At 39.4% G+C, this 26,827-nt stretch overlaps 1 protein-coding gene across 1 annotated transcript; it reads right to left on the minus strand.

Moving 5' to 3' along the window:
• Positions 1-915: 915 nt before the first annotated feature.
• Positions 916-26,386, minus strand: LOC6589637. Its single transcript, XM_026989259.1, is given in 7 exon segments — positions 916-1,877; positions 1,915-4,024; positions 4,092-4,246; positions 4,326-4,490; positions 5,628-5,738; positions 5,817-5,947; positions 25,633-26,386. Coding segments are annotated over 7 exon segments (3,162 nt in total). The 5' UTR covers positions 25,836-26,386; the 3' UTR covers positions 916-1,590.
• Positions 26,387-26,827: the final 441 nt, after the last annotated feature.

Below are 26,827 nucleotides of genomic sequence, written 5' to 3' on the forward strand. Positions count from 1 at the left end.
ACGGGAGTCTGCTTTTAAGATTCTTAAGGGTACTTTAATCTGACTCTAGATGAATGAGCAACCAGTATAGTATGGCCTAAAGAGGTTTTGTTTTTTTTTTATCATATAATTCAAGTTTATTTTGTCTGAGAAATGTCTATTACACCAATAAAGTAAATTCTTCAGCGCATGACGCATTTTAGTTATAAACAAGTAGTGATGATTATTATCGAAATTCAATTTGTTGTATGCATTTTATTGCTTTTCATTGATTTGACTTAGGAATATGTATGTTTATCTGTGTAATATTTATATGTGTACTACATATATGTAAAATGTTGTTTTCAGTTATGAAAAAAGATTATAGTATTGAAATGCATCTTATAACAGTTTTCATTATTGAGTATGAGTATATCGTTACCATTTTTGTTCATCTTTTTCATCTTTAATAAGTAATTCGTTACAATTGGAGTGGAGTGGAAATTTATGGATATTTTGCTCCACAAAGAATAAAATACTGCGCTGCTGCCAACATACACTGATTATCATACGTACACGTACACACTAGGCAATCAAACAATCAAAAATGGCTGCTACTCACTAATCAACAGATTTTCATCGCCTTAATGGCTATAATTATTTAATTTATTTTTTAAATATTTCTTAAATATTCTCAAGCACTTTGAATACAGTTTAATGAGGCTTAGAAATAAATTTGATTTTCATATTTAAATTGTGTGTTACGTTTTCAACGGAATCTCAATATTGCAAGGAAGATATTTGGCTGCGTTACGTCGTCTCGTCTCTATTAATAGAATAGCATATAACACTCTATAAACTTTATATAGTAAGGTGCTAATAGGCTGATAGGCTAATCGGATATATAATTGCTCTAAATCGAGTTAAAAAATAATCAAATAAAAAAGCAAATTATAATTTTGTGTGTGTTTTTGGTGTTGTTTCGTTTTATTTTCGTTTCAGGATCTTAACTAAGATAAATTGTAATAAATTCTGCTAGGAAATTATAAAACTAATGTTCTTTAATGTACCTATAATATCGAGATTAAAGGTTGATTTTAGCTTATACAAATTCTAGAAATCATACAATCTTACGAGGCTATTAAATGAATTAACTATCAAATGATGATTTAAACAAGGTACGGTACGAGAGGCCCGAGCTGGGGGAAGAAGGTATGGCAAGGCCCGGAAGTCGGTCAATGAGTGGATATGTTGGATATTTTTCCTGCGAAAATGTTGGATAGCTTGTTGGCTTGTTGGTCCCTTCCTTCCCCTCCAGCTGAAACCTATTAAATTCACATAGAAACTATAGTTTATGTATAGACTAAAACAGTTTTTCCGACGTATCTAACACAAAAGAAATGTACATTGCATTTTGTTTATGAATTAATTTAATTGTAAATTGAATTTGGGCACCCCCGAATAACAACAAATTGAACAGCTTTTGGGAACGAATATATCCACGAAATTGGTTTCTTTGCACATGAATCCCTAGTAAATGATTTGCCCTGCCCCTGATCCCAACAACTGTTATACAGCGGTACTGTACTGTATAAGAGCTAGTTAACAGGGGAGCTTAGAGGTATGTATGAGTTATAAGATGATCTCGGTCGAGCTCCGCTGCAGTGCATCGCACTGGAAGGCATCTGTGGCCGGCACTGGCGAGTACTTGCGTTTTGAGGAGCCACCACCCGCCGAAATGGTGGTATAGGTGGTAGTGCTGCAGCCATTGCTGCCACAAATGCTGGTCACAGCATTCACCAGTCCAGATCCCGATCCCGCTCCAGATCCTGGTCCCGGTCCGGAATACTTGGCCTGGATCGTAATGATGCTGGGCGTCAGCGTGGCTGTGGAGCTGTCATTGCTGCCTGGGGCTCCAGCTAGTGGCTTTCCCTGGACAGTGGTGGTGCCATGGGCTGTGGCTTTGGGCGGCTTCCTTCGTACGGGGCGTCTCCTGCAGCACGGCGGACTTCCGTATGGTCTGCTGCAGTAACGCATTCACATCGATGGCTGGCCAAGCGACCAGCGAGACACTTCGTCATAACTGGCTGTCCAGCGGCGAGGAGCTGCGTTTCTGATGACCTCGACTATGCTTTCTCGAGTGTTTGCACCCTGGCGGCGGTGGCGGTGTCTGGAGCTGTGGCTCTGGTGACTGCTGCTGCTCCTTCTTGTCGGTATCCTTTGATAGACTTTGGAGTGGACCCGCATTGGAGGAGAGCGAGAAGTATTCGGCCGACTGGCTGAGCGAGGAGGCATCCGCATCTGTCTGTGTACCGGGTGCGCCATCACTACGCATCGTGTGCTCTGCCAGATCTAGAAGGGAGGATCTCTGCGTGCTCAGCGGCGTGAGGGTACTGCTGTGTGGCTCCTCTCCATCCTGTGTGGGTGTGCTCATAATGGTGTGATCGGCAGCCGTGCAGAAGCTCTCCCTCTGGCCTGTGGTCTCATCATCGTCGTCGTCGTCATCGCCCGCATAGACCGCCTCCTCCTGGGAACAGGAGCCGCAGCAGCAGCTTGTAGTGTGGCAAGAGCAGAAGCTGCTTCGCCTGCTTACTCCTGCCTGCTGGTTGCACTGATGGCACTCCACGGCGACCGTCATCTCGTGGGCATTGATATCCTCATCAAGACTGCTGCAGGAACTCGACTGTCCGCGATCACAACTGCAGCTGGAGCAGCTGCTGCAGCAATCCTGGCCAGCTTCGGGCATGAAACGTTTCCTCTTGATCCGCACACACTCGTTGCGTGCGGGCGCCGATGCAGGAGTCGCTCGGGTGGTGCTGCTGGAGCTGGCCGTGTTTATCGGTGGCTGCAACTGTGCCTCATCTTCAGGCAGATGTTCTTGACCTATCCTTACATCATCATCATCATCATCATCGTCGCCGTCATCCTCGACATCATCTTCATCGTGGGAGAGCTCATCGGTATCAATGGTGGTATTGGAGTTCAGAGACCCTCGACGACGGTGGCGCGTCTGCTCTCGAAGGGGAGCCATTATAATGGGAATGACACCCTCGCTGGCTACCTTATAGGGGAAGTTGGAGGTGGCGGTGCTGCTGTTGTTCTCCTCCTCATCCTCGTCGCCTTCGGTCATGGTTGCGGCATCGATCTCAATGGCAATGGCCTGATGATGCATCACCTCATCGCTCGAGTCCAGGGAAGACTTGTTATTGACTGGAAGCTTGGATTGGTTCTCTAAGCGCGGACTCTGCTTGGCGGACTGTCGATGAATCGGATTATTCTGCTGCTGCTGCTGATGATGACGGTGTCGTTGCTGACGTAGCAGTGCTCGTCTCTTTGTCCCGCCGCCTCTAAAATCATTGTGATTGTGATTATGATTGTGATTGCAATGGCGATGGCCGTGATGATGATGATGATGGTGCGAATGATGTGGCTGACAATGATGACTACGATGGCTGTTGTGCTGATGCCGACGATGGCTGCTGCAGTGGCAGTGGTGATGATGCGTGGTGATAACACAACAGCAGCTGCCCTCCAGCTGCCCCTCCGGCGCTGTGCTGGTGGTGGCGGCGGCGTTGGCGGTCGTCTGTGTGGCATTGTGACGCTTCCTGGCCGCATGGCCGTGACGACAACAGCTACTGTGCAGACTCGGCTCGTGGCCGCCAATCACGCGGACATCCTTGCCGGCATTGGTCGTTGAATGAACGATTACCACCTCCAGGGCGGCGGCTATGCTGCTGTCGTCCTTGCTCTTGCCACTGCCGCCGGGTCGTGGCAGCAGCTTGTTGTTGTTGTGGTATTGGAAGGCACGATTATCGTGGCACTGGCCAAAGTCGAGCACCTTGAAATGCTCGTCATCGGCACGGGCGGTGAGTAGGTGATCGTCCCCGCTGCTACTATGGGTGACGGGCAGGGAGAGCTGATGCTCCTCGGAATGGGATATGTGCAGGTCGTGGTGCTGTGGTTGTTCTTCGGGGGCAAACTGCTAATCGCCGCGCCGCAAGTCGCGCGGCTTGGAATTCTTGCGATAAAACCAGACCTGTGACAATATGGCTATATCCAAGCTGACCTGCAAAGACCAAACGAAATGACAAATCCTTTATATTGTAGATGGAAGCAGTTCGATTAATATTTACCTGCAGCATGCCACAGATCCAGAATTGCGATGGTGCTTTCCTAACAATAAAATAACCAGTCTTAAACATATCACCGAGCGTCCACATGATCACCATGTGTATGCTCATTCCATATGTTGATTTATTCTTAAAGTTGCGCAGAAATTGCGGCGCTCCTGCACAGAGAAATCAACAGAACAAACAGAACAAATCAGCACAACGATTGTGTGTCGACTGGCTGGTCGATGGACTTACCCAGCATGGCCTCTGTAAAGACGGCCACAAAGCCCATGGACTCCATGAACCAGTGAACAGATAGCATTACAAATGTAATGACGGCGCCCAGGGCCCACACGAACAGCATAAAGTCCAGGTACGATTGAAAGTCTGTCCAGTTCCAAAAGAATTTCAGGTCTAAATCTGCAATTGAACATTTAAAGGTGTTATATATAAATTTTATATATATATTAAAGAGCATTTCTAGGAATTTCAAAGAATTTAAAGTATGAGTGTTGTATTATTTGTACTCTCATAGTACTGTTATACAAACTATTGTATCCCTATTAAAGTTATCTACTGTTACACAAAGACTGATGAAAACTGTTTAAAAGAGATCCTTACATTTCTATATACATATTTCTACAGACCAAAAATGAGAGATGGTTGGACAAGTGCTTAACTTTATTTCAAAAACTGTTATACTTTTCAAATCTGTTATACAAACTGACTTACGCATACAAATTCTACGTGACCCTTCCAGAATATGTTGTAAGACTTTAAGAAACCTTTGAAACCTCTTATACTAACTGTTATACCACACTAAACTATACCCAAAATCCAAAAAACAACCCTTTTGTTTTATAGAACAAAAAAACCCAACTTGTTGCATTTTTGTACTTTTATACAGATTGATTTTATATGGAAAAGGTCATGACCCAACCAGTTTAATGCTCTATAAATCGCTCAATGTCAGACGATGGCCAGCTGCGCTGCGCTGCGCTGAGCGAAGGGTAGAGCGAGTAGCAATTCCAGTTGGAAATCAATTTTCATTATCTTTTTCCTGCTTTTAGGCGCCACAATTTACGATAGCGTACAACAGAAGGAACGTTCAACAAAGAAGAGAAGCCCAAGGCGTGCCAATATAATTAGCTCGTGTCTATAGATGTATGGCTGTATGTATTTATGTATGTATGTATGTATGTATTATGTGTGGGTGGGTTGTCCATTGATCAACCTACTCCCCAGACCTCCAGATCTCCTTCTGTTAACCCAGTTTTCTTGGTCTTATTTTCTATTTACAGATACGAATCACGAGTAATGACGGAGAGAAAACGTAAAGTAAAGGTTCATAAAGATAAATTATGATAAAAATAGAAACAAGGTTGGGCTTCTCTGCAGTTTCTTCCTTAATGGCCTTTCCAACGTAGCTCTGCCTGACAGTGCTTCGTGCCCCCCAAGCGTGACACCAGCATTGAAGACGGCCGGAAATTTGCCCGTCAATTGTGTGAAAACTTTTCAATTGGCAGCTCTTTGGAAGCGCTGCTGCAATTGACTCACCGTTCAAGTAATGCCTGGAACGGGCTCGCTTGAGGCCGCCAGCCGCACTGGTAGATGCGCTGACACTCGCATCCGCATCTGTCATCACTTTGGGCAAATGCAGTTCATCACCTGCAAAGGAAAGAAAGCAAAAAGGGAAGAAAGTTATCGCATCTATGGTTCTCCATCTATGGACTCTGTGGGACCCACCTCGCAGTGCATGCTCCCGGTTATTGGCACCGACTCGCTTCACCTTCACGCACAGATGGATCATTAGGAACATGGTGACATTCATGACAACGCTCTGCACCAGCAATGGAAGCTCGTAGCGGCTGGAGAACCTGTAAAATGAAAGGCCAAGGGTTAATATGGTATGGTTTTAAAATTGACGTTGATTGCACTCAAGGTATGATTTGCCGGGAGTTCAGGTTACACAAGACTTTGTTCGCCAACATTCATAAGCGAAGCAAAACTGCCAGATTTTCCTGCTTCCAGGTTTACGTAAGAGAATTCACGAGAATCATAAAACAAAGTACATGTTGTGTGCATGACGTGGCATATAAGGGTATTTCTTGTTGTTGGACTCTCCGCGAAATTCAAAAAGCATTTACTAGACTCTGTCATGCCCAAACTATGCTGCACAGTGTATGCTCATGTTAAGTACTAATTGACAGGTGCTTTAGGTGGGTCCCACCACCACCAACAAGTGATTGATGTACCCTGAAACCAGAGCAAAATAATCTACTCATGAACAAAATCGATTATGGGACCTAAGAGAACATTAAAGTGTATATTTAACTCAGCAGAGTGGGGGCATTTCAAAGGCCGTTGTGTCAAGCGAGTCTGTCATAAATCTGACAGATGCCAAGTGGCCGCAAAAAAGGGTACAGAGCTCGGACAGCAGAGAGCCACCCAATCTGCAACGTAGAACGTGTTGAGCATTTGGCAAAGGACCAAACAAAAGCCGAACAAACACATACCACAAACAGTGTAGTCCGCGTGGAAGCCTACAGATTTGTTGGGATTTGTTTGGATATTGTTTGGATGTTATTTGGATAGAGGTCCGTGAATGACCTCAGAGAATAGTTATTAAAAGCAAATGCGACAATTTGTTGGACTTGTGTGTGGGGGTTATATATTGTGCTATACTGAAAGCAGCCACAGCTGTCACTGTCACTGTCACTGGCAATCGTATTCAGCAGATAGCATACATTTCCGCGTTACTTCCGATTGCCAGATAGCGACGGCAAATGAAGCAGACGGACAGCCATCCATTCCATTGGGCATGGGGCATGGGGGGAAATGGCATGTTTACGCCTTTGGCAGGGAAATTGAATTACAAGTTGTGCCGTAGCCACAGCCACAGCGAAAGCCAAAGCCAAAGCCAAAGCCAAAGGCACTCCCATCCATCCAGCCATTGCCATTCACATTCCATGACGCTACAGCTGAATCATCATCAACATCACAAAATGTGTTTAAATGACATGCAAAATGATTAAATTGGTTGTACAATTGAATAAGCATAAAAGCATGGCTACAGATGAATGTATTACAGCAGATTAGGGCCATTTAGTAGGTATAGTTATCGTTGTTCTGAGTAACAACGTATTCGGGGTATTCGGGATATTCTTAGCCTTTAGAATCCAGTCAGAAGCCAAACAACATGCTGAAGACGCACTCCACAGCATGAATGATGCAGAGGTGGACTTCTAATTAATCTATTAAGATGCTATCAAAGTGCTTTCCTTCGTACGAGGCTACAGAGGTCTCTGGCTTTGAAGTACAACATAACATTTTACAAAAAACTCATAAATTCTTTGCATAATTGTGTACTTCCCCGCATACTTTCTTTTTTTCTCCACCATGCGAAAGTACGTATTCCGTTGTGTTTGTATAATAGCTGTAATTTGCTGCAATGTTAACATTCCCTATGCAAACATTTCAATTTGTACTAGTCGGTCGGCACTTGACTTTAGCTCCAGCTCCAGCTCCCTGCTTTAAGCCCACCCTCCGTTCTGCACTCTCGACTCTCCATGAAGGGGAAAAGTTTGGCTTTTGTCTTTTAAATTGGCAAAAACACACCGTCCACGACCGACCCCGACCCGACCCGACCCTCTGCACTGCACTGCACCCGCCCCTGCTTTCTCCCCCCAAACACGCTTAACATTTTGCACGCTTCAACGTGTAAAATATGTCGTACAAAATCGATAAAATTGTATACGTGCACGAGCCCCGCGAGGCACCATAATGCAAACAACAATTTCCCACCTACCTACTCGTTTCCCCCTCTTCCTCCACCTGGCATTCAGGCTCATTTTCAATGGCAATTTGTTCAAATAGCAGCAACGATTTAACTAAATAGAAAAGTGGGAGGCTTTTCCGAAAAATGTCACTTAAGCTTGATGAAAGTTTTATTGATAGAATTAGGTGGTTCTGGGCTCCGGGCTCTGGGCACTACACTACCAATTTGTTAACTGTTGTACAAATTTGTTGGCTCTATTCTTTCCGGGTCAGTACCCCCCTTCCCCCCTCCTCCTCCTGCTACTGCTTGGTCTCTCTGTAGACATAATTAAAATTTTGTGTCGCCTTCAACGCAATGTTTAACCAAGTGTGTGGCTTTTGTCTGAGCGCTGTGGGGTCCGGTCTATGGGGTAGAGTGTATAGACTGCAGAGGTAGAGGTTTCTCTTGGTTAAAACATGTGTGGTGTATGCCATTTCCAGGGTTAGGAGAGTGGGTGTGTGTGTTTATGCCATGTGTTACACCCAAGGTTAACACATTTGCGCTCAACACAAATTTCATTTGGATTTTAACTGCCGCCAAGGCGCACTCTTGCCATGGACACAAGTCCTCCTCAAGTGCTCGTACGATAAGTCCTGCACTCAAGCCGCGTACTCGTGTATGTTCCGCTTATTTCGGAACTAGTCGGAACACTTTTGTGTCTACTTTTGTGTGGTCCTCTCCTCGCATGAGAATTGTGTAAACAAGTCGCCTGATGAGCTGCCGTGCCGTGCCGGCTGTAAGTAACCGGCATAAAGGGGAAAAAAAACCATAGCATAATTTCCCATTGCCCATTGAGGCGCCAGAGTCTGAATGGATGAATAAATAGACGGACTGCTGTGCCGATGTTGATTGTGGGGCGGCCAGCTTTCCCCCTCCCCCCCATAAACTGGGTCGATCTGATGGATTTAGTTGTTCTCGCTGTCGCTAAGCCGCTCGAATGACCTTCCTAAGGATAAAACGATGCCGAACTGGAGCACAGATGGGGCTGACAATCGCCAATGAACTGTGAATCGAAACTGTGTTAAGTTTTAGCACGGATTTTGCATAAATTAGCTAACTGTTGTGCTGTAAGAAGCAGAGTTGTGGGCACACTTTCAATCGATAATAAAACTGTTATACAAGTCAAGCGGAATTCGTTATATGGCAACTTTTTGCAGAATACGAATACATATTCGCTCTGCTCAAGAAAACCAGAGACTGTCATACAAAATCTGTTATAATCTGTTATACTGAGTAATCTAAAATTTTATGCATTGACATACATAGGTATAAGCTAAATTATCTGTAATAAATCGTAATCTTATCGCTTAATCAAGGTAAATTAACTGTGATACGAAGCTGACACTAAAGTAATATTATCACAGTTATAAAAACTGTTACACAGAAGCATATTTCTAACTCAAACAACAGAAATGTGATCATAGTTTATCATTATATCAAAAGAGAAATTCAAAACTGTTAGACAAGACTAAAATCATAAGTTCAAGATTTATTTATATTTATCTAAATTATATTCAAAGCTGTTATACAAGTACGAAATTGTCCTACAATCAGTTATACATTCACAATTTGTATTCATTTATCAAAATAGATTCTGTTATACAAAACACTCCCCAAAAAGAGCCACCTCAGCAAAAATAATAAAATCAACATTTTATTTCATCATTTGATTTGCTCAATGAAAATTAATACGACAAGACCGGCATCCACCCACACACCCACACACCCACATGTGGCGCTAAGCCCATAAAAACCACAACCAAAAAGCAAACAATACATATGCAGATGTGCGACGACCCCCTCTATGAATGCGTGGCGTGGCAACAACACCAACACCAACACCAACACCAACACCAACACCATGAAGTGTGCGAGCGTGTGCGGAGACACTTCAATGTACGCCTCCAGAAAAGAGACCCCAAAAGCCAGAAGCGATAGCGGAAGAGAGCAAACAGAGAGCAAGTCATATAAAAGAGTAGCAAAAAGAAGAAAATTAAGAGGAGGCCAAATATATATACATATATGGCAGAAATATACTCGCAGAAGGGCAGGCGATACAATGTGATTTGCATATGAGCAGGAAATTCATTACCAACTCGATGCCAGATATGAACGGAGCTATATCGGAATATTTATGCCCATGCAGATAGAAGATAGAATTCGGCAAGAGTTCAGTAAGATACAGTTGGTCGTTTCCTGATTTGAATTTCCGTTTCGTTTCGATTCGCCTAGCTTAGACCTACCGCAATGCCATACAAAGTAGCTGCAACTTTGGGTATTCACTTGATTCCATTCCTCCCATGCTTAACAAAGGCCCTGCCAAGTCATGCCTCTCCTCTTAAAGGCTTGCCAAAATACATATGTATGTACATTGTGGGCCAATGCCGTTGTGGCGTGCAAATTAAACAACTGCGGTAGCGGATTGTGTTTTTAAAAAGTTTTTATTTTACTTCGAACTTCACTGATATAGATTTAAGTAGAGGGTCACAAAGGAATTCCGGGCCAAGGGATTGCGCGATCTTAATATTTAGCTAGACTTTGCGGTGTCGCTGCTGGATCAAGACTGATTTGAACTTTCTGATCTTTGCATCGTTGATCCCTTTCGGGAATCGTTTTTCTATAAACATTTCAATTGATTTCGCCATCCCGAGTATTAGATTTCGTCATCCAAAGAGAGAACTGTAAAAGGCCTAAAGTGCAGGATCTGCAGAAAGCCGGGAGTGAGATTGTTTATGAGAAGCCGGGTGTGGGCAAACATTGGTTTTCCATTTAGGCGAGTGTCAAAGAATGGGATTGCGGCGGGGGCGCTTGAGATTGTACATCTTAGAAATCAATTAGGCGGAGGCCCAAGATTGAAATTGTTTTCGTTTTGGAAAACCAAAGATTGTTTACAACTCGTATAAGAGCTCAATGGAATTGGGTACGTTAACTCCCCCCATTCTTAAATGTTTCGTCCCGATACATTTTGAAGTTCTGATAGAGCTCTAATTTCTTCTGACAGTATTTGAATGTTGCTTTCCACTATTTCTTCTGACGGTATTCTTATTGATTTAATAAGTACAAATTTGGTTAATTTATAGCAGAAGTAAAATAACATTAACAATATCAAAATGATTAAAAATAATGTTGTTAATGGTAAGGCCGTATTACCTAATGTTATAAGGGGATTTAAAATATTAACATTATCAAAAGAAAATTGCTTATCATTTGATTGTATATAATCAACTAATTCAAAATCGCTATATCTATGATGCGATATATATTTTAGAATTTTACCCTTATCATTTATGTGGCTTATATTATTTATTACAATTGTGTTGTTGAATATAAGGAGATACGATCCTAACAAAGTAGTATTGTCTACGATATTTTTGCCTGAAACTAATATGGCACCATCCTGAATGATGTCTATTTCTTTGTTTTTTTTCCCTTTTTTTAGTGCAGTTGGCTTTAAAGCCATTAAGTAAATTGGTGAAACAGGTACTCTTTAAATTTATTTGTGCGTAATTGTTAAAAGTTTCACTTTTAAAATTATTCATTAAATAGTATTTCTCCTTACATTCACAAACTTTTTCACTTATAACTAACATTCCATCATTTTGTGAGATGGCTCTTGCATGGTAAAACTTGCAAATATCTTTAATTTGAGGATATTTTATGTAAATGATTATTAAATCTGCATTTCGAATTATTTTAACCGTTGCAATGTCCAACAGATCAGACAGTTCAACATTATGTTTTTCATGCTTATAAATGTCCTCTATTTCGTTTTTATTTAAAATTTTTGTATTGAAAATGTTTACTTTTAAGAGGGTTATGGTATCAACTAAATTTAGTAGGTCAAAAGTTATTAATTTTAAACGATGCTTTCTCAGTATCGTTTCTTCATTGAAGATGACATTCTTTAATGAATTTGATAGCAATTCAATTTCTTTGAAAAATTTGGAATTTATTACAAATTGTTTATTATTATTTTCAGTTAATTCATTTACTTTATTTTGTATTTTCAAAAAGTCGTCATGATCAGGGCTGCCTGCTATCCATTTCCAAATGGTACCTAATTCATTTATTCCCCTTTCTTTCCGTTTTGGAACTAATTCTGAAATCATTAATTTTAATAGACTTAAGTCCATTGATATTTCCCACTCATCGTCTGAATTAATTGATTTGTTGACATATTTGGATTCTTTATCAATTATCTCTCTATAAAAACTCAAATTAGTAATATGGAAAAGTTCAGCGTATGTTTCATAAGTGTAAACGTCTCTGTCGTCTTTGAGCAATAGATAGTCACTATGCGTATAGTCAATTACTTCCGCAGTCGTCAATATAACAAAAGTCAGTATTAGTATATTCGCATACATTTTCTGGAAAAAATATTTAATATTTGATGTTATCTTTATGTATAATTCTGTTTCTATTGTTGATTATAATTTTATTCGGTCGATTTTCCTTAACTACCTGCTTTTTGTATCGGGATTGAAGTTTATTTCTTTCCCCGAATTTCTTTTCATAGACTACTTCTCCTATTTTATAATCTTTTTCTCTTCTATCTTTGTTATGTATCTTAAGCATTTTGGTCTGAGCTTCCTTAAGTAATATTGGATTATGTTTGTGTTCTATTTTGTTATACAATATGTCATATGGCATTTGATTGGTCGTTGAATGTATCGTCAGGTTATATTTCAGTGCCGCCCTTATTATTATTTCTGAATAATCTGTTAGATTTAGTTCATCCTTGATGCACCGCGCTATTTCTGTTAGTGTGGAATGTACCCTTTCTACCTGACCATTTGAGGTGCTGTGTCTGGGATCAGCATAATAAATAGTTAAGTTACTTCTTTGTATGAATGATCTAAATTGTGCTGAAGTAAAGCTTGGTTCGTTGTCAGTCATTAATGATGTTGCTAACGGAAAGTGTTGTAAAATTTCCATTACCTTATTTTCAATGTTTAATTTACTTTGAATTTCCTTGACCACCAAGTATTTGGAATAAGAATCTATACAAGTTATGAATGTTAGGTTTTGGGCATAGTATATGTCTAAGTGTAATTGATCTCCTTCTTTTGCTGGAATGGGAGCTTCCCCAATTGGAATTTTTACAGGGTGTCTCCGATATTTGTTTTTGTTACAGATCTCACAATTTTTTATATATTCTTTTAATTTTTTGTGCAGGTTTGGCCAATAATACAGCTTAGTTATTTGTTTGTAATTTTCGTCTAGTCCTCTATGGGCTCTGCAATGTGTTTCTTCTATAATTATAGCTTTATCTTCTGAATTTACTACATCTTGGAGGAACTTTCTTGTGAAGAGAAATTTATTTATGAAGTTTTCCTTTAGCTTATTTTGGATAAGGTATAAATCTTCTAAAGTGCAGTGTATTCCTGTGGTTAAGTGAGGCTGAATAAATTCTTTTAAAATGATTAGCAGATTGTCAACCGTATCAAATTCAATAATATGTCGGGTATTTTCATAAACTCTTACTAACTCATGAACTGTGAATCTCCCTTGCGCTAATAGTAGCTGCTGTTTAAATTGGTTTAGAGGCTTGCTAGTCTCTTGAATGACGTTTTCGAAACTACTCTCTGCTGAATGCTGAGTATTTATGTCTGATTCTGATTCTGTCTGGTCGACATCACTATCTGTCATATGATTTATTTTAATCCGAGATAACGCGTCCGCTACTACGTTAGTTGAGCCTGGCTTATAAATGATTTTTGGTGTGAAACTTTCTATGAAGTAATACCAACGTTTCATTTCAACATTTGGATTTTTTTGCGACATTGCAAAGGACAAAGGTTGGTGATCTGTATGTATTTCAATTCCACTCACTCCGTATAAATAATTTCGCAAATTTTTTAATGCCCATACAATAGCTAATAATTCTTTTTTATTAGTAGCATATAATTGCTCGGTTTTACTTAAAGTTTTAGAAATAAATGTTATGGGATTCCCATCTTGCGACAAAACTGCACCTATTGCTATGTCCGATGCATCTGTGGTTAATGTGAATTTTTTATTGTAATCTGGTTGTACTAATTCAATATGTGCTATTAAACTGTCCTTTAAATTATTAAATGCTCCAATTGCTGGTTCATCCAGCTGTATTAATGCTTTCTTGGATGCCCTTCGTGAAACTTTCCCATTTACTCCGCTCAGATATTTTGTTAAAGGTTTGGCAATTGTGGCATAATTTCGGACAAATTTTCTGTAATACCCTGTTAGTCCTAAGAAGCTACGTAGCTCTCTGATATTTTTAGGAATTGGATAGTTTTGTATTGTGGAGATTTTGTCTGGATCTGTTTTAATGATATTTTGGGAAACAATGTATCCCAGAAATTTGGTTTCCAATTGAAAGAATTTAGACTTTTCAAGTGAAATTTTCATGTTAGCGTTTTGCAATATCTGAATTATATGAATTAGATCTTTATAATGTTGTTCTATAGTTTTTGAAAATATTATTATATCGTCCATATAAACGTGACAAGTTTTCCCAACTTGTTCTCTAAGTATATCGTCCATTGCCCTTTGGAAAATTCTGGGAGCGTTCGTCAATCCCATAGGCATTCTTAGAAATTCATATTTGCCGTTATTTATGGAAAAAGATGTTTTTTCAATATCTGATTCCCTCATTAAAATCTGATAGAAACCTGACTCTAAGTCAATGGCCGAGAAATATTTCGCTTTACCTAAATTGGCAAGGATTACTGAAGGATCTTGCATAGGGTATCTATCCGGTATAGTGTTTTCATTAAGTTTCTTAAAGTCTATTACTAATCTATGCTTAGGAGTTCCGTCCTCATTTACTCCCTTCTTTGGTACTACTATTACCGGTGAATTATATGGGCTTTTACTAGGTCTGATTATACCTTCATCTAACATTTTACTTATTTCGTTATTAACGAAATCGTTAACCGAATAAGCGTATGGATACTGCTTGCCATATACCGGTCTATCGTGTTCAGTGTTAATCTCTCCTTTTATATCCGTTCTGAACGGTAACTGTAAATTTATATTGGCATGGTCTTCTTCGATGATAGATACCATTTTCTCTCTGAGATTTTCTAAATTGTCCTCTTTGTAGGTTATTGTGTTATACAATTTCATTTTTTTCAATTCAGAATTTGCATAATTTTGAATGTCGGATATTTCTACGACGGCGCGTTCAGGATTTTTGCATCCCAAACTTTTAAATTGTTTATTGTCGGATAATTCAACGACGGCGTGTTCAGGATTCTTTAATCCCAAACTATTCGAACTTTTAGTGTCGGATAATTCAACGACGGCGTGCTCAGGATATTTTAATCCCAAACTATTAAAACTTTGGATGTCGGATAATTCAACGACGGCGGGCTCAGGATATTTGAATCCCAAACTATTGACGGATAATTCTTCGTCGGCGTGCTCAGGATTTTTTGATCCCAAGCTATATAAACTTCCTTCTACCTTTACTGAATCGCTTTTCATTTCTTTTTCTTCTTCAAAATATTTTTTTATTATATATTCCTTCAACGGAAGGATGGTTTTTCCTTCTATAAAGGTTAATTTGTTTAAAGAAAGGACCTCGTCATATATTAGTTTCTCCTCATTGTCTTTATAACTTAAAGTCCCCTTTCCTGTATCAATAACCGCTCCGATTTTCTTTAATAGGTTAAATCCTATTAGTAAATCTGCCTCCATTCCATCTATTTCATAAAACACTTGCTTTGTGTTGAAAATTGTTATATTATGGAAATATTTAATTATTGAAAACCCATTCACTGTAGCAACTTTCTTATAGATTGGTAATTCATTTTTATTGTCGTAAATTCCTTTTTTTATATAACAGGAAGTTGCTCCCGTATCTATCAAAACTTTTAATTCTCTGTTTATTTTTTTGTCTACTCTTTTTAGGTAGGGCAGACCTACTTCGGGGGCTGATCTAAAAAATGATCCTCCTCAATGTTATTTATCCTCATTGCTTTATTAGCCGGTTGTTCCGACATTTCGTTTAGTTTTCGTTTCTGCGCTGGATTGTCGTTAGACTGATTATTCGGGACTACGTTTGCCCTAAAATGCTGGGCTTGGCTATAATTGTTATTATTTCTCCTAAAATAACCGTTAGTATTCTCCCGATAATTTCTATTGTTATTATTTCCCCTGAATTGATTGCTGTTCTGTCGGTTCCGGATTTGTATAGATTCGTCTACCTCCATTGGTTCTGGGGCCTGATTTTGTTGTCTATTACCCAAGAAATAGGGTTGTCCCCAAGACATGTTATTCCTCTGCAAATCCCTTTTTTGGTCGAATGGTGAACTGTTAGTCCTAGGTTGTCGTTGGTTGAATCTTAAGGTATTAAAATTATTATTCCCTGAATTTCTGGGACCGCTGAATTGGTAGGCAAATTGGGCCCGAATGTTATTAGATTGCAATTCCTGTACCTTTGCTAAGGCATTCGGTAAATCTGGGGGATTCAATGAAAATAGGATTTCAGCAATGCCGCCGTTTAGGCCAGTGACAAAAATGCGTAAGGCATTGTCTCTAATTTTTTTATTTGATTCCTTGGTGATCTCACTGTCCTTTCCGTGAGTCATTATTGTCTTATTTATTAACAAGGTCATTTTCTTGTTAACCTCGTTATAGAAATCTATAATTGAAAGGTTCCCTTGTCGGAGAACGCTTAATTCCTGTTCTATTATGTAAATAGGTCTCTTGTCACTGTAAACAAAGTCAAGCCGTGAAAGTATGGCATCAAAATTTAGAACTGTCCCGTGGTTGGTCAGTGCGTCATGTGCTGGTCCTGTTATTTTGTTTCTCAAAATTGTTAATGCAATATAATATTGCTTACTTCCTTTCTTATATAACTTCACTGCAGTTTCTGCAGCTTCCCTCCATCCTACATATTGGTTTAATCCACCATTAAAAATTGGTAGGGATTCTATTACCTTCAATGTGGTGTCGTCTCTTATTGTCTCGTCTATTGTTTCTGCCTGATAATCCGATACCTGATCGGATTTAGTTTCTATTTGTTGTTTTAAATTTACAATTTGCTCTTGTACTTGTGAAATTTGAAGTGCTATCAATTGTTTGACCAGATCTGCTGTGAGATCGGTCCTTGCTTGAGAGTTAATCATTTTTAGTTTTTCAAAATCTAAAGTTAGCTGATCCACTTTTAATTTTTCTTATATGTTAGTTTTTATAATCTTATATATCCTAATTGAACTTATATATTTATTAATACAACTCTTGCTCACGAAATATCCGGTAGGGGTCGTCCTTCTTAGTTTGGCAGATCTTCGAACGGGTCTTCCTTCTTAAATTTCTTTGCTCAGCTGGGTCTTCTGGGGGTCTTCCTTCTTTGGCTTCGCTGATCGTTTCACTTTCTTTGTATTTTGGTTTTGTCGGTTTTGTTGGTTTTGTTTTTTTAAAAACTTTGGGTTTCTTTGGTTTTTTTTGTATTTACGAATTGCCTTGATTAGCTTTTTGTTTTATTTGTATTTTGCGTTGTATTTGTATTTGTATTTGTATTTGTATTTGTATTTGTATTTGTATTTGTTTTTGCACACCCTAAGCTCCGGTTTGTTTCCTTTTTATCTCACTTTTTTTTATCTATATCACACAGTCACTCCGCGTTTTTAATTTTGAAGGATTTATTCCATTAATTAATTGTCCTTCGGGTTTCGGCACGACGCAACACTTTTATCATTCGGTGCTTTTTAGACAACGTCGCCCCACGTTGGGCGCCAATTAAACAACTGCGGTAGCGGATTGTGTTTTTAAAAAGTTTTTATTTTACTTCGAACTTCACTGATATAGATTTAAGTAGAGGGTCACAAAGGAATTCCGGGCCAAGGGATTGCGCGATCTTAATATTTAGCTAGACTTTGCGGTGTCGCTGCTGGATCAAGACTGATTTGAACTTTCTGATCTTTGCATCGTTGATCCCTTTCGGGAATCGTTTTTCTATAAACATTTCAATTGATTTCGCCATCCCGAGTATTAGATTTCGTCATCCAAAGAGAGAACTGTAAAAGGCCTAAAGTGCAGGATCTGCAGAAAGCCGGGAGTGAGATTGTTTATGAGAAGCCGGGTGTGGGCAAACATTGGTTTTCCATTTAGGCGAGTGTCAAAGAATGGGATTGCGGCGGGGGCGCTTGAGATTGTACATCTTAGAAATCAATTAGGCGGAGGCCCAAGATTGAAATTGTTTTCGTTTTGGAAAACCAAAGATTGTTTACAACTCGTATAAGAGCTCAATGGAATTGGGTACGTTAACTTGCACAGCTGTTATACTACGCGGGGGTCTGAAGCGTGATAATGCGTTTTCAACTTTTTATTGAGAGTTTTTCTTACTTTGGACGAATTGTTTGGAGATTGAACGTTTTTCAAAGTCAAGTTGTTTTTGGGGTAAAAGGCAGTCAGCTGTGGGGATTGAGGTGAGGGACAAGCTGTTCACAGATGCCACCAAGCCTCAAATGCCAAAATTGGTTCGTTCCATGAATTGTTGGAGTTTGTGGAAGATTTTTAAAGGATTAAAGGTGAGTTAATAATAATAATAGTAATAAAATATGCTGCTTATACTTCTGTTATACATACTTTGGAAACAAGCACATTAATTTGAAACTGTTATACTAAGATATCATACAACTGCTATACAAACATTAGGGGAAAGAAAAACAGGTCTTTCACTGATGGAAAATCCCTGTTTGTTATCTGGTTTGAAGCGTTCTCGTTTTCCAAAATATTCCTTAGTATAACTATATTTTGTCTAAGCATTTTACAGGCTGTAAAGTCATTTATTAGCCTGTATAACAACTAACATATTTAAAAGCAGACAAACAGTCATACATAATACTTTACGAGCAAATATACTTTTGAAATTATTTGTATGGGAAATGTTTGAAAATATAGAATATACTCTCCCCATATATTCTCCCCATACTATACGTATTATGAGCTCATCTAAACTCCCTATTTAATTGAGCCAATTATCAGTTTCCGTTTGGTTCTGGTTGCACGAGTGACTGATGTGTGACCCTTGGGGTTATCATCGAAATTACATAGTTTTTCGAGCAGCCATTAGAAGCGAGTATTACTTGCGGCGGCTCTCGTTCTGTGCCTTAAGCCGATTGGCATTATCTCAATCGCCTTTCATTGGAGGCCAAAGTATTTTTTGTTGCTTTTAATGCGAGTGCCACCCGACTGATAGCGCGATAGCCAGGGTGTGGCGATCGTTGGAGGTCAGTTCGGGGAACACTCTTATCTCCCACTCCTCGCTGTACTTCCCTCTCCTCTCTCTTTCTTCTTTGAAGATGTTTGCGTAATTAAAAAGGAAAAGCAGTGGAAAAGCAGTGCCTTCACGCCATGTTTCGTGCTGAGTGGGACAATCCCCTAAAGTTGTGTCACAGGTGTGGAAAGGACAGCCACAAAATTAAAATCGAGAGAGCGGCGACAAAACACACTCCGCAATTTTAATCTGCCGTTTTTGTGTGGTTCCTTATGCCCGAGACATTGCTCTAATTGAATTTTAATGCCAAACCAAAACCAGGTCCCTTCGGGGGACCCCTTTCGAACCCTCTTAAGGTCACGTTGTGGCGTTGCTCTTCTGCGATTACTTGGCTTTGTTTTTAACGATTTTAAGGTCTCAACAGATTTGTAATTTGCTAGCCATCGCATAAAACAAGAAACAGAAACAGAACAACTACGAAACCCAACTAATCGAAAAGTCTAAACAACGCAGTGCACAGCAAATGCCGTCAATCCATCGGTTGGACATCCATCGACACTGGGGGCGCAGTGTTTACGGCCAGGTCTGGGCTCCGGGGTCTGATGGCGGAATGGTGAATGGACAATCACTGTGGTTGGCCCCTCTTCCATGTTTCCATGTGGCATGTGGCTTCTTTGCATGCGAAATGTGTTCGTAGACGTTGGCTGACGCAAATGTTTGCACGAAGCCAACAGACAAAGATTTCAATTTCTCAATTAGAATAGATTTTTGTCCCACAAAGTAGTGCCCGGGAATGGACTGAGAGATTATCATCTTTGTGTGCGGCGGCGTAAGGCGTAAACCTACGGAATATTAAATTTCATCTCAGAGTGAGAGTTTGCTTTAATCATCCATGTACGTCTATGTCGTATCAGTGTTTAGGAAATTCATTGATTTTGATGGTTGGATGAACCTTTGTTCATTAACCCCCATCGGGGTTATTTTTTCAATATGTCTGCATGTCTGTCTCCATTTATTTCATTTTCTAACAATCGTATGTTATTGTTATTATTTTATTTAAAACATTTGTTTATAGCAAACGCGTAAAGATACCAGTATAACAGTTTGTGGCAGAGTATCATCAACTCTAAATAATAAATTGTATCTATTAAATACTCTACCGTTTTTACCTATTCAAAATCAAAACCTTAGTGTATAAATCTTTCACTTTAGATATCTTCAACCTGCATATTAATTTATTTTGCAAGCATTCGAACAACATTCATCATCAGAGGGAGACCAAAAACCGTAAACATTTATGGGCCGTATACACAAGGTCGGTCGGTCGGTGGGTCGGTCTGTTGGTCAGCAATATTTTCAGGAGAAAAACTTAATTGGAATAAGCCTCTCTCTTATACTCTAACACCCATCCACCCACCACATCAGCCTTGACCTTCAGCCAAAAAGAACGATAAACAAAGTTCGTTAGCTTCTGGAATAGATTTTCTTTTCGGTACTGTCGTTCCGGTAAGTGTACATTTTAATAATAAATAAATCCAGAATGAAAGTGGGCCAGAAGCTGATATAAATAATTGTGAATGAAACCGGGGAAGTTCAGATAAGATTGGAACCAAAACGCAACGAAATTCATGAGACATTCAAAGATATTCAATCATATCATATGGGCTCTATTAAAACTCTATTATTTTTGCAGGCATATAGCTGTATTACGTATGATTTGATAAGTTTTTACGCAAATAAATTAATTGACTTTGGAGTAGACACCGCCTAAGCGATACTGATGGCGCGACTTGTGAGTTATCTTTCCCCTCAGACATCCATCCACAGTCCCTCAATTGTTCTATAGGGAACTTTACGGCCGATAAGAACAAGCTCTTCCACGAACACAAACATCATAAAGTGGAATGAGAATGAGGAGCGATATCAGCAAACTAGATTGCATGGAGAAGTGTCATTACACTGATATGGACAATGGCAGTACACAATACACCCTACAATACCCACAGTAGATGTGGTGCTATAGAGGTACAGGACTTATCATTAGAGGAAATACATCACCAGAAATACTCCATCCGTTTCAAAATAATTAACAAACATCATGTGTTTCTTTTACGAAATATTTTACAGATTTGATAAGAACTTGAGTGTTGAGAAGTGTTTGCCAAAGTGTGTTGTGTTGTGCAATGGTTGAGGTAAATATTCGTAAACTCTTATAGGTTACAGTACACGCAGTGTATATCGTTTTTCGGCAATTTATAGAATGCATTCAATATTTGAGAGAATGAATCATTTCAAATGAAACTGAGGAAGAGGCATGCTCGAAAGACAGAGTCTTTTAAGAGACGAATGCGGAAGCGAAATTTGAAATTTGTATCACATGAGAGCACAAATTCAATCGAAATTCATTCGAGTTCCTTTTCGAATTGATTCGTATTTGATAAAAGTTTCTTAAATGTTTTAGTATAGATTCACTTATATGTAGCTAAAGTCTTCCTTTAGTAGCTTGCCATCGTTGGCTCTATAAGAATCCATTAATTTCATCTACAGAATTCAGAAAGAGTTCCCAACACAGATGCATTTCATATTTCATAAATCAAAGCGAAACTTTGATAATTATAACTTGTAAGAACAACAGCACTTCCCGCAAAACTTGAAAACTCAAGAATCCCATTAGTGAAGCCCGGGTTTCCATCAGGCTATTACGTTTCCTACGGATGATTGCTTCAACTTTTTGTGAGCCTGAAAATATTAGGTTCAATGACCCACCGGCACGGCCTCAGCCCAAAAGTTCTCTCTCGCCCTAACCCTTCACTTTTTCCCCTCCCGACAGCAAAAGCGAAAAGTGTACTCAAAATGAAGTTGTAAAATGGAAAGTTGGCAAAATACGAAAATACTTAATATGCCTGGCACAAAGTTTTGTAACAATTTAAGCGTAATATATAGAAAATGGTACATATATGTATTGCAAACTTAACGAGTAGTCGTACAATTTTAATTACAGTCAACGGGTGTGAGGGCCTTAATTTTTGTGGATAATTTGTTAAGTGTTAAGTGGCAGTCAAAGTGCCTCCCTATCCCTCTCCCTGTCCCTTGAACTGCCGACAAATTGTGTAAATATTTGAGCAATTGTTGGAATGAAAAGTTACAAATATAGAAATGACTGACAACCCAAACAGATATACAGATGTCTATATCCGTACTATATATGTATATTGCATATTCGTATGTGTAAATTATTATTCAGTTTTTCGTAGTGTTTCTGTCACGGCCCACTGACCGGAGACGGACTGGACCGCCCGATCCAAAGCGATTGAGTCATACGTTTTTTGGGAACCTTTTTGGAAATCTGATTCCACCTGTGGGCAAATATTTATATAAGCTATATAGTATATTCGAGTGTATACACAATATGAATGGGTCAGAAACGAGAAACAACGCCTACTTTTTGCGTAGTTTTGTGATTAACTTCTTTGAAAATTCTGGGTATTTGGGTTATGTGATGAAAGGTGGATAGATTTTTGTGGTAAGAAGCTAGAATATAATGAATAAAAGCTATTTGGTAGATAAATGTACCAACACTATGGCTGTATGTTCTTGATAGAAAGATATAAATGGTAAGAAGAACAGAAAACAAGGTATTCCTAGTGCCATTCTCAACACTTATTCTACCCATTGATACAACACGTAACTTTTTTTTTGTGAATAATTCAATCACAGTTAAGAGCAGAGTTATCTTCAGTTACCACTTGAGACTTCATACTCTTCCGTTCTCCGAACCTTATCGTCTGAAGCGTTTGCCGGAAAAACATATTCGCTCACTATTTTCCAGCACTCAAAATTATGAATAAGTGTTTATAAGTTTTCAGGCAATGAGCTCATCTATCCACCCGTTGAAATACTAGATTCCAACGAGTTATTGTTGGTCGAAACATATGGTTGTTGCTACTACAATAAATATCAACCACAAATACAAATGAAATCAGAAAATGGAAATTTGTGGAATAAATCATTGTTAAATATGCAAGACTTTGAATGTGTCATACGCTCACGAGAAGTTCTGAGAATCACTTTGTTCTTATCTGTATCCCTATCCGGACAACTAAGGGCGATACTGGCCTATGTGGGGCCCCCTCTGAGGGCTGTCCGGGTCAACCTAACCTAACCTAACCTATCTGTATCTTGATCTGTAAGTGTATCTTTTGTTGGTAAGTATTCCCCACTGTATGCCCGCCTGTAATAGCCTCGTATGTACATATAATATAGTATGTGCTTTATAATTTATACATATTTCTTTGCACATTTAATAATTAATTGCAATTGCCATTCGAGGCGAATAGTTATTCCGGCAATTTGTTGTTGCTGAAAATAGTTAAAGTGCTTTGGGGTTCGTGTTTTGTTTTGTATTTTCAATAAACTGCCAGTTAAATTTTAGCACAGAGGCTTAGAAATCTATCTGTCTGTCCGCGTGGGTGGAACTAATGATAATTATTTCGAGTCGGTAAGGAAAAATAGAAAAATGAAGGAAATGCTTAATTGCTGAAAGCACTTCCCCCATACTCATGCGAGTACAAGTGCAATCAACGGGTATATCTATTTTTCACTACACTATTATTCTAGAGAGGGGTTTTAAAAAAGTTACTAAACTTTGCTCCCACTCTGCTCCCTCCGCCGTATAGAACGCTAGAGAAATTCATGTCGCTCTGGGCGGCTAATGCAATCGCGTGACAAAAAAAAACCGCCGCCTCCCCTCAACGTATCCTACATAAACGTACAAACATATATATATATACAAACGTTTCGCTCTATATATAAAACAAGTAAAACGTTACAACTGTAGGCTATATACCAACTATGGGATACCCCGCACTTGGAATTGTGAGGAGGGAATTTAAAAGCAAGAAAACACCCAAGAGTTCTGAGCACTATCTTTTTCGCATTTCTAGAGGATTTTTGGTAGATAGATAGACAGTAGTTACATATAGTAATCTACAAAATATATACTCTATATCCCTATAATTAAGAATAACACAACATTTCAGGTATTTAAACTGATAAATAGGCTGCGAAACATTGGTAAAAATTGGGGTAATATGTACTAGATCATCTTGGTATTTCCAAGAAGATGGTAGGTTGAGCCTAAACAATCGTCGTTCCCTACAGTGTCATGTAAGGAACATCATACCCCCACCCGATTACAGGGTACAAATATGTAACAATACCTACTACAACCAACATTATTCGCTGCGGCTTTGGTGGCATTGGTGCGTTGCAGAATGCCGAACAGCTGATTCATTTGAAGTACTTGCCGGGGGCAACAGTTTTCTAGCTAAATAATTAATTTATTGATTGCCACAAGAGGCAGGCACCAGACAAATTGACGTCGTCGTCCACGAGGGACACCAGTTGCTTTTGTACAATACATTTTTTACTTTTCTTTTCAATAATTTATAGATTGTTGAGCCGCGAGTGACGTGAGGAAGTAGTCAGAGCAGGCCTTAGACAACTACCACTACTAATAATTGATGCGGTTTTCCAAGGGGGAGGTAGATAAACAGCACCAGCAACAGCAACAGAAATCAGCTTAGCAAAACTGGTTGACCCTGGTCGCCGTCGCAGTCGCAGTCAAAGGCAATCACTTGATAGCCTTAAAAAACGTAAAATCGAGTGCGATTTACATAATGAAGTGTCTTTAAAAACATAATCAATCAGAATTTAATAAGTACGTATTCTTTCACCTAAAAGGCGGTTTCAACTGGTTTCAATGGGGCAGGCATCTTTTGGTTCATTGGTTCGTGTCGTGGGGCATTGCGACATTTGGAATGCTATTTTGCACACTCATTCAAATTGAATTAACAATTTGTGTTATTAATTTTGATTTATATATTTCTTGCCTTTGTGTATCCGAGCGATGAATCAACTCTTAAAGAAGATAAATATATGCATTGTTGGGGTATTTCCCGTTTGGCGGTTTTATAGGAAATTTTAAATATTTTGTGCATTGCGAGAAGATGTTGGGGTGAAGCTAAAACCGATCGGAAAATGTAATATAAAGGTTTTATCTGATGATAGTGCAAGCTCTATTTACAAAAAGAAACCACTCACTAAGGCTCATTGGATTAAGTTCTTCATAAGTGTCTTTCATCCAAGTAAGCGGATTGAATGTCTACTACTACAGTGTTAGAGAATGTTTAATGATATTCTGTAGAATTTTAAGTTCCATTAGCGAATAATTAACATCATAATTCGCCATATCTTATGCCATTCGATTCGGCTGGCTATAAAATGTCAGTTATGGAACAACCATGAGAGCATTCCAGACGATAAGCGAAGCGTTTTGTATTGCCCCCGCCCAAGATAAGACGGCACAGATATGGGGTGCTTAAAGAATATGGCGGATTAGTCATACAACCTTTTGGAATACATAGGTGCAAAAAGATGAGAGTTTAGTTGCACTGGAGAAAAGCTTAAGCAGATAAAAATGGGGTGTATGCTGTGCTGCACTTAGGATCTCCATAGAGATTTCTTTGATTTTCACTCACCAAAATAGTATTCTCAGCGAATTCGCTATCAGCAAGGCCAGGCAGACGTACAATGAGAAGCCCTCCGCATCCTGTGTCTTCTTGATCTCTATGTACTGCGGTACATACGGTATAACGCCGCCAATGACCATCGCTGAGGCGGCGGCCCAGCCCACCACATGGCCGACCGTCAGGCCCATCTCATCATTGATTATCCAATCCATTTTTTAATTGATTTTACTTAAAATTCAGTTGGATTTCTTTCTAATTTACTTAGGATATAGTTATTTTATTCCTGGTTTGTTTTGTGTGTGTTTTGACGGATATGTTTTCCCTTTTTTGTGGTCGAGGAGTTGTTTGGTGTGATTTTATGTTGACTAGTGTTGGTTGCTTTTATATTTGTTGCTTAAAAGCCGGCCTCTGGAAGTAGTCGTTTCGGTTTGTAGGGATGCTGTTGTAGGCATTATAATGCTGTCGGCAGAGGATCCTATCCTCGAAGGAAGAAAAGAGAGGAAGTCCTCGAAGGAGGGACAGAGATGGGGAGACAACCTCTCGCCGACTCTTTTGTTGTTGATTCTTCGGTGCTCTTCTGCTGATCTTCTGCTGCTCTCGCACACGAACGCGAACACGCACGCACACACATGGACTGTGCACAGGTACACGAAACACAGCTGCTTTTGCTTTTGCCTTTCTTGCTTTCGACAGATATTTCTTTGCTCTCTGTCTGTCACTCTTTATTTTGTTGTTGTTATTTTTGCAGTTTTTGTTTTTCTTTTGCTTTCCGCGTTTTTGTATTGAATTTTCCCGAAATGAACGCCTCCGCTCCGCTCCACTCCGCCCGCACGCTCCCCTCCCGAAATTTTTGGTTTTTGTGAATTGTCAGCAATTTTCCTGCGCACACCTTTCACTAGACAGGAAAAGCAGAGGGCCTAGCAGAAATCGCTCCATTTCCATGACATCTTTGGCTTATCGCATACCCTATAGTCCAGCAGATTTACGTTGCTTTCTCTTTCCCCTTGGCTTGATTGCATTTTCCGGGTTAATTTAATCAAGCTAGATCTTGTTGTGGTTGCTGCCGCTGCTCTTTGTCGATCCGGAAAACTATTAAAAGTTATAGTTTTGCTGCACGGTCCACGTATAATTGTTGTCTCGTCGCATTATCGCATTTGCCACCCTCCTCGACTATATATTTTCCTTTATTTCGCCTCTGTTTGCA

The sequence above is a fragment of the Drosophila persimilis genome, unplaced genomic scaffold, assembly GCF_003286085.1.
Source record: "Drosophila persimilis strain 14011-0111.01,24,50 unplaced genomic scaffold, DperRS2 tig00000202-arrow-arrow-pilon, whole genome shotgun sequence".
In the NCBI taxonomy this organism is placed as follows: domain Eukaryota; kingdom Metazoa; phylum Arthropoda; class Insecta; order Diptera; family Drosophilidae; genus Drosophila; species Drosophila persimilis.